Genomic DNA, 8,998 nt, shown 5'->3' with positions numbered 1-8,998 from the left:
AGCCCGTCGGAGCGCGGCGCGGAGCCTCTCCCGGGAGCCCGGCGATCGCTCTCCCCTCAGGAGACCCCTCTGCCCTCAGGAAACCACTGAGGGAACAGCCAGAGCGGCACCAGCGGATGTGACAGCAGCGCGGCTGCTCTGGGAGGGGCCGCCCCCTCAAAGACACAGCCAATCCGCTCTTCGCTTGCAGTATGACTGACGTTCATTCCAACCAATCACACCGCCGATCCCACCACATAGACCCCACCCTTTATCGCCGTTGGTCAGATAAGCTGTTAATCGTCCGGGATGTCCCGCCTTTTTCCGGCGGGGGAAATGCTAGGTAGGAAGGGTGGAGGGGGAGAGAAGAAAAGAAAATGAACCAATCAGACGCTAGAGACAGTCAGATTGACAGGCACATGGACCAATCGGCGCTCTCCTTCCCCCCTCCACTCCCTCCCTCGCGGGCGGCGGGGCAGAGGGGGCGCTCCTCCCGCACCTTCCCCGTTGGTCTATCCCACTCCGGGCCGGGCGGGCTGGGTTGAGTGAGCGGCTCGGACCATTGCTCGCGGCGGGCGGGGGGGGCGCGGGCGAGGCGGAGGAGGAAGGAGCCGGCGAAGGAGGCGGGGGGGCGGTTTAAAGGGACAAGAGCCGTGCGGGCGCCGGCGGGGGAAGCCGGAGCGGCGGCGGGCGGGGACTCGCCCCCTTCCCCACACACGCCCGCTCGCACCGCGGCCGGGGTCGCCGCCGCCAGCGCCCCCATCCCCTCCCTTCCCCTCCGCCCGCCGCTTCCACAGCGGCCTCTATGAGGTAGAAGGGAGCGGCGGCCACTCCGGGGGCGGCAGCGGCCGCTACAGCCGCCGCCTCCTCCTTCTCCTCGCCTCAGAGCGCCCCATCTTTGTGTGTGCGGGAGAAGGGCGGGAGGGAGTGCGCGCTGCCCGCCCGCCGCGCTTTGTTCGGAGCCGGGGGGCCGTGGCGGAGCCCCGGCTCTATGTGCCAGCGGCTCCCCGGCGGCGGCGGCGTGAGGGGCCGGAGCCCCTGAGGGCGGGGGGGCCCCGGCCCGTGTCGGTGCTGCGGGGCGGGGGAAGGGGCCGGCTCGCTGCCCGCCGGCCCGGCCCGTGTGCGGGCGGATTGATGTGGGGGGGTCTGACATGAGTCCGCCGGCGGCCGGGTGCTGCCATGTGACCGGCTTCAAGGTGGAGAACTGGAAGCAGAACCTGCGGGCGATTTACCAGTGCTTCGTGTGGAGCGGCTCGGCCGAGACCAGGAAGCGCAAGGTACCGGGGGCGGCTCGCATCCACCCCCCTTCCTTTCCCTTCCCTCCCTCCTTCCCTCCCTCCCTCCCCGACCCACCCGCCGCCGCCTCGGGGAGGGGACGGGTCCGGTCCCCCTCTAGCCCTCCCTCCTTCCATCCCCACGGGGCAGGTGGGCCCGAGCTCCCGCACGCGGTCCTGGGGGGAGGGAGGAGGAAGCGCTCGGTGCCTCCGGGATGGCGAGGGGGGGCACCGGGATGGAGGAGGGAAGCAGCCCCGGCGGGGCCTCTCTCCCTGCCACCTGCCCCGGCGGCTTTTCCGCAGCGGGGCTGTTCCGCAGCGCCGCCGCTTCCTCCTCCTCCTTCTCCTCCTCCTCCTCCTCCCGGAGGTTTCCCGGAATACCGGGGGGAGGGGAGGCCCGGGGCACCGGGCACGTCCGGCCTGTGGCGGAGCTTTGTGGAGCCCCGCGGGGCCGCGCCCGAGCCCGGGGGGCTGCGCGGAGCACAATGGCTGGGAGCGGGTCCCGGGGCCGGGGGCTGCGGCTCGCTCGGTTGTGTGTGTGGTTTTCCTTAAAAAAAAAAAAAAAAAAAAAAAAAAAAAAAAGCTGCTCGTGCTGATAATCCACTTGGAAAAGGGGATTCGTGCTCTGGTGGGGCGTGGGGAAAGGAACTGGCTCAGCCTGGAGTACAGGGAAGGGCAGGAGGGGTTTGCTCTGGGAGCTGTTGGCGCCTGGGAAAAAATCCCTGTAAACCAGGCAAAAAGCAGGAAGAGTGTTTTTCCCCACCTATCTCCTATAATAACATCCTTATACACATGTATGTTTCTGGAGGGCTGCTTCATGCACTGTGCAACTAATTACTGTTTTTCCCTAGAATCAACTAGTTTTTACTTCAAAGTGACTTGGCAGATTTCTGTCAGTCGTCGCATTGGTGACTGAGGAGAGGAAGGCAGCAGCTATGCGGAGCAAAACTTGGGGTTTGGGACAGCATGGATTGTATTTTTGTTGGAACAACCCGCTGAAAACTTTGTGATCCCAGTGCTTTGCATTAAGCTGCTCAGCTTATTATTCATAATAGAACTAGAGCATGAAGGATGGACTTAAAGGGTGAGGTGCCAAACCATTTCTCTGTGCTCAGTTCATGTTCTCAGGATAATTCAGTTTCCCAATTTTTTTACCTAAAGAGGAAAAAATGGAATCTGAGAAGAAATACGTTTTAAATAGATTTAATTACTTGATAGCCCTGCAAAGTATAGCCAGACTTGTTTTAAATACCTTACAATTCCCTACTGGTCAATATTATGGAGTATATTAGTCAAAATCTGGGTTTATTTAGCCTATAGCATGTTAAAATACAAATTGGGTTATAGTTGATGGTGCTTTCAGCTTAAATGGTGAAAAAAATTGTGTCTGTGCTGTGGAAGAAAAAAATGGCAAGTGAGGCATGAAGATGTCTCAGACAAATATAAAGCAAGTGCTGTGTGGAAGAATGAAAATAAAATTTCATTAGCAAAATTACCTTTTTCTTAATATGGAGCATCCTATGTAACCTGCATACCTCTTGTGTGCTGCAACAGTTTTTTCCTTCCAAAATCTAATGTAGGGATGTGTTCATCATTGCTTGAGAAAACAGCTGAAAATACAGAATATTCCATTGTAATCAATCTGTTCTCACTTCCTCTTTGCACAGCCAGGCTCATAAAGCAGAACAGGATTGTTTCAAAATTATCTGTCAACCCAGGAAAATGCCAGTTTTCCTAGTACATGCTAAAAATGCTTTTCCTCCCACTTTTTTTTTTTTAAAGCAGGTTGCCAGTATGAAAACAATTGGGTTTCTGAATCCGGCCCACCTGAAATATGTGGGTGTACATGATCAATATGGGGGAACATTTTGGGTAGCCAAATTGGGAATTCAATTCCCTGTCTATGTTTGTAAGGATTGAAGAAAGTCTATAAATGACAGTTATGGTACTTTATTCACCTCTTATGTATATGAACATGAGATCTTCTTCCATGGAATTTTAATTCACTGAAATTCCCTGTATGTATGTATGCCTGACATACAATATGTAAAATTAGGAAAGGGGTGTTTTCTGTTTGGTGGTGTATTTGTAGTCTAAGAACTAGAAATAAAATTACCTAGATAGTCCATATAACTCGACAACAATCCTTTGTCCTTTAATAGTTTACATACACATATATTGTGTATATATGTTCTAGGAGCAAGCTGCAGCTGCTTAAGAGCGCCTATTCATTGGTGAAGATTCTTCTTAGTCCTAATCATCAAAATGATGAGGCTAAATTAAAGGTTTATTAGCAAGTGATACTCTTTTTATTGCATGATCAAGGACAGTCCCATTTTATGTTTATCACAGGAAACATTCCATATATATAATTGATCTTTATGGAAGGCACTGGGCAGTTTAACTGCTGTTCAGATGAAGGTAGGTGTAAAAATCCCTTGGCTGTTGGTGAGAGCCAGATGTAAATGGTTCTGGTTCTAGAATGGTAACTACTATCCCTCCTAAGCCTGTCTTGAAAATCCAGGGAGCAGTGGGAACTGCAGGGGGCAGAAAGGGTCCGTTCTCCTGCTGTACCTACACTGCGTTCTGCCTTGGCAGACCATTTTAGTGCTGTGCTATTCGGTTTTAATACGCACCTTTTCTGTGAATAAGCTTTTACGAGCTCCAGCTCGCAGTTCAGTTTGCTTTACAGCCAGTGCTTCCAGCAGAATGGCTCTAAAGCCTGGTTTATAGTGGGAAAGCTGTCTCCTGAACATGTATTTCAATCCTCAGTCAGAACCAAGAGATAATTATGTATGTGTCTTTGTAGGCACTGGGATTCTGGTGAAGATTTTTGGAGTGTGTTTGCTCCCGAAGCGTTGGCTGTGCCGGGATTTGAGCTGTCATCACGGTGCATTGTTGTATCCACACGGAGGAGCGAGGCTGGGACTTGCCTCATCTCACTGCATCTTGGCCAAACTCAAGTGCAGCACTTGTACAAGCTGTTCTAGGCACAGGGCTTGTCGTGGTGTAATTGTGTTGCTGGTGGCGAAGCCTAAGCAAAGACAAAGTTGTCACGCTGGAGAGTGGAACGGGAGATGAGAGAGAAATCCAAAGACTGACTCTTGAAATTGTAGTTACTGTGATTAAATGTTGGAGCTAGGTTTTAGATTTCAAGTTGTGTATAAAGTGACATAAAATTAGGGTGGACTTTTTCATGTTGGGGCTTTGACTTGCAACTCTTGATTTTTAATTTGCCGTAGTTAGAATCTGTTTAATAACCTGATGGCAAAGCTTGTGTTTCTGTAGGTCATGGACTTTACCTTGAATATTTTGATCTGAAAATTACCTCACACTTAATTAAGTAACACTCTAGAAGAGGTCCTTAAATTTGTCACCACTACTCCCCATTCAGGAATTACGGAGCAGACAGAGGATGCTGAAAAAGCTTGTGCCAGACCTTGGTGTCAGCTTTTTCCATTTTTTTTCTGTAGGGTCACACTTGAAACACTTGGCTTATTCCTTTAGAATTACAGATGAGAAAAATCTGTTTTGCAGTGCTGAATGTAGCTTTTGTCCCCGTCAATGAGCAATTACACATGTAGATGCATCTTTGTGTCCAGGAGTTGGTAAGTAATGGTTTCATTGCTGGAAGGGCAACTGAATTTATGATTAAATTCTCTCTTCCTGGACTATACGCCTTGGAGGAAAACTGTCTCATTCTGAATGGTTCTTACTGTCACTGCCCTGAAAAGGCTCTTGATGATAAAAGTAAACTGGTCATTGTGACCACAGTTGGGATATGCACAAGGTTCTGTGTGGAATTTCAGAATGTTTGTTCAATGCTTCAGCCAATAGATCAAAGAATAATTGCCTGTCAGGGGCTGTGCACTCTCACTGACAGCAGCTGCATTCTGGCATATTTCTCCCTATTTGAGAGCTTCTCTTGTTTTTCCCATTATTCTCTCTTTACATGGGTCCTACAGACCAATTGATCCTTTTAGATATGAAGAAACATTTGCTTTTATAGGTGATGACTTTTTGTCAGGTATCATCCTCCCCATGAACTTGTGACTTCAGTGTGTGACTCCTTGTAATATTTTGACAGATAATCAATTCTTAGACTTAAACCTGAAATGACTTTGGTTAATTTCCTAACTTTCAAAGTTAAAAAGGTTAAAATAACTTGGCAGATAACTGCCATGTCATGTTTTCAGTAGCAAGTACTGTGGTTCACAGTTTAAATCAGTGTGTCATGTTCTTGCTAAAATGACCTTGCAGTCTTCAGGGTAAGCTACTGGTGGAACTTCTCATCTTGTGCCTGTTGAGGCACGTTTGCTTCCTAAGGGCCTTGCCCCATGTACCTGTCCAGGAACAGGGAGGTGTTGCTTAGGTGATTTTCTTTGTACTGTAACAGACAGGCCAGGAGCTTCACCAGGCTGTGCCATCTTCACAGGCTTGGTGTTTGGATTGCTTAAATTAACGAGGAAATCTTAGCTTGTTTTTCTTTAACATTTTTAGCGTGTGCACCAAACTTCTGGATTACAAATCCTGTGGAGCACTTGAAAGAGGAATCCAGGATTCAAGAAGCATGTCTCTTTTTCAGCTGCATACTCTGCTGTGGCTGCCTGAGTGAACTGTCTGACTCAGGAAGGATGTTCTTCTTTGCCATGTGCTGTGGGAACTGCCTTCTCCCTGAAAGCCCATGGGAAGTGTCAAAGTCAACTGCAAGCTTCATTGTTCAGGAGGTCTCCAGTTACATACCTGAGCAATCTTCCTTAGTTTTTAACCACTAAGGATTTAAAAGGTCCTTAGACGTGCTGAAGGTAATGTTCTCTTTCCTCTCATTGTGAAGACATGACCTTGGTGTGAGAGGTAGCCAGACATGAGATTTTGGCTCTGTACCCAGCAGAGCCTGGTTTATGTGGGATATGCCAGATTGAGAATGCTCCACTGAGTTTATGTCTCTGGTGCTGAAGAACATAATACAAGACCTTCCTCTTTCTAATGGTGCTAAGCCCTATTTTGTATCCTGTATTGTGGTGTTTTTTGGTTTTTTTTAATCACTTGTTGCTTTCTGGGCCAAAGGTTAGGAATTTGTCTTGCACCATGAAGTTGAAGATGATGAATAGCAATTTTTAAGTTGTGGGATCTGAACCATCAGGACCTCTCTGTTTTTTAACATGGATGGGGAAAGACAATAAATGCCTTTTTCTTCCTACTTGTATTTGTTCCCTTTTTTAGAGCAAGAAGATGCATCTGCACAGGCTGATGAAGGAAAAAATAGGGATATGTTGGACAAGAAGGCTGATATCCTTTTTTTCCTGTAGTCTTATCAGCAGTCAAAGGTTTGCTCATAGCCAAGCTGTTTGTCAGAGTAGTTGTAGCATCTCTTTAATTTTGTCTGCAGTCAACGATTTTATTTGCTTAATGCTGAAAGCTTTTAAACTGAAATGACAGGGAGTAGTGTGAAGGTGAGCAGGGTGGAATGGCTTTGTTTGATTTGCTGGACTATGTGTTGAGCTTTATTTTAAGCCATCAAAGCTTTAAACCCCAAACAAAGGTTAGGTGATAGCCTCATTTTTGTTTCAAGCCTTAATCTGTGGTGTTAAGGTGAAACCAGAGCTGCAAATTGCTTGCAAACCTTGTACTCTCCTCCTTTCATTTGAGGATTTTCTGTTTCAGTAGCTGGTGTAACAAATTTAGAGGCAAATGTTACTGACTGGTAGTGGAAGTTTTCTGCTTGTGAAGTGCTGACTCTCCTGAATTATTGCTCCTTGAGTTGAGCAAAAAAATAAGTGTTTTCCTTTGGGATGGTCTCTGGGGATCCTTCTTCGTAACAAATGCCCTTGCAACTGTTAGTTTGATTCCCAGTGGTGGCTGATTTGTTTTAAACCAGAGAAACATTAACTCGGTTTAAAACCTTGTGTTTCCCACATTAAACCAAGCACCCACAATTTTTCTTGTTCACGTGCAGATCTATGAATTCTTATGATCTATGAATTCTTTGAAGAAACTGATTTATTTCTGTATTTTTCCTGGTAGATATAGGGGTTTTTTAATTAGCCACACCTTTCTATTTGACTGACAGCTACTTTAAAATGGTGGGTTTGGGCTTTTTATTACTTATATTCCCAAGGTTCTCCAAGTGTCTGTAATGTGTCTGTAAGCCTGCAGCAGCGTCCAAGGTGAGGAGATACTAATGTCCTCTTATTATACATCCGGAGAAAGGCAGTCTGAAGGTGACCCGTACACATTTCACTGGCCTGTTCCAAACATTATTTAAAAAGAAATTATTTTTTTCCCGACCATGCAAAGAGCCATTGTTAGAACCTTTCTAGACTTGTTCAGAAAGAGCTGCCTAGAGCCACTGTCTCCAGTCTCTCGTTAACCTGTGGACAATGGAGCAAGTGAATGAAATGCTATAATGACATTACAGTTTATTCTGTTATCTTGGACTGTGTTGTCAGCAAGCAGTGTTGGAGGTGTAGGGAGGGAGCCATATGTTACCCAAGAGGCCTGAATTGGGAACCTTTCCTTAGCAGAAACAGTTCTAGAAGTTGATAGATCTGTTCTGACTGGATGAAAGCTCTGTCTTGGTAGTTGTATTCCCTTACATATTGATTTGGCAGTCCTTTATGTACACTCGGCTTAATTCAAGCTAAGAACTTTGCTGCATTAGCTGGTAATAGAATCAATGTAAAGAGTTACTCCTTGCAAAATAGACCTGCATTCTGTTTGGGAGTGGGACCACATAATGCAACTGGCACAGCAGCTCAAGAACAATCTGTGGTTTGCTTCAGTGCTGGAGCAGCTGCCATGGTGCTGGTCTCTCTCATTTAAGAAAAAGAATCATTTTATCTGTCTCAAGACCTATTTGAGGATCTGTAAAGTGAACTGTTACCAGACACCAGTTGACTCAAAGTAACCTGAGATTCACTTTATCAGTTGATAACTGATTAGCAGCAAGCAGTCCTGTCACATTCTTTTGTGTGTGGAATACAGCAAATTCTCTACTTTAGATTTTGCATTTCTCTACTTAAGTAGAATGTTCCTTAAGGTTTGGTTATTTTTTTCTTAACCTAAGGTAAATCCTCCCCCTTTTTTTTTTTTTGCCTGTCTCTGCTACTTTTAAAATCGCTAAAGAGAACTTTTCCCCCTCCTCTTATTCTTCCTTTCCTGTGTTTAATGGAGCTTGAAATTAACGTGGCTCTTCTTGTCTACCTCTTGCATAGTATCACTAGTGATGTCAGCATATCCCTGGTGGGAAATATGTCTGTGAAGATCTACAGTACACTAAATTTGTCATTGAATAAAAAAATTGGGTATTCGACAAGGTGAAACTTGAAAAAAAGAGAAAAAAGTGAATATTGGTAGCAAGAGTTGTTTTCAACACTACTTAAAATGTAGTGTCTTTTTTTATGTAACTGTTGAGGGCTAGTGCAAGTTTTCATATCCTGACACAAATTCTGACATTAAACATGACAAATATATTAAATATCCTCATATTTTAGGTAGTGGTGAGAGGCAGCTCACTAACTGGCCCTGCTTGGTAGTAAGTCTGAAGTCAGAATTGGGATTTGACTGAGCTTAAATGGTCTTGTCCTTGTACCATGCTGGTTTTGCCATGGTTAGTTTGAACACACAGCTGAGCTCTTCTGCACATGCATGTAAGATGTGAAAATGTAACTATTCATACATTCAGTGAATTGTGTTTATGTAGACTTAATATGTAGAGATCATTACATTTCACTCAAGAGATCATT

General features: G+C 46.2%; 1 protein-coding gene across 2 annotated transcripts in view; it reads left to right on the top strand.

Annotated features, from left to right (window-relative positions):
* Positions 1–592: 592 nt before the first annotated feature.
* The window catches only part of USP22 (ubiquitin specific peptidase 22), a 90,760-nt gene continuing 82,354 nt past the window's right edge, over positions 593–8,998 (top strand). For both annotated transcript variants that reach the window (XM_084216619.1, XM_084216618.1), the window contains exon 1: positions 593–1,256. In XM_084216619.1, the coding sequence (XP_084072745.1) occupies positions 1,131–1,256 (126 nt within the window). In that variant the 5' untranslated portion in view covers positions 593–1,130. The remainder of the gene's footprint in view (positions 1,257–8,998) is intronic.

Source organism: Fringilla coelebs, assembly GCF_963513975.1.
Source record: "Fringilla coelebs genome assembly, chromosome: 16".
NCBI classification, from domain to species: domain Eukaryota; kingdom Metazoa; phylum Chordata; class Aves; order Passeriformes; family Fringillidae; genus Fringilla; species Fringilla coelebs.
This window is presented reverse-complemented; position numbering and strand designations above follow the sequence as displayed.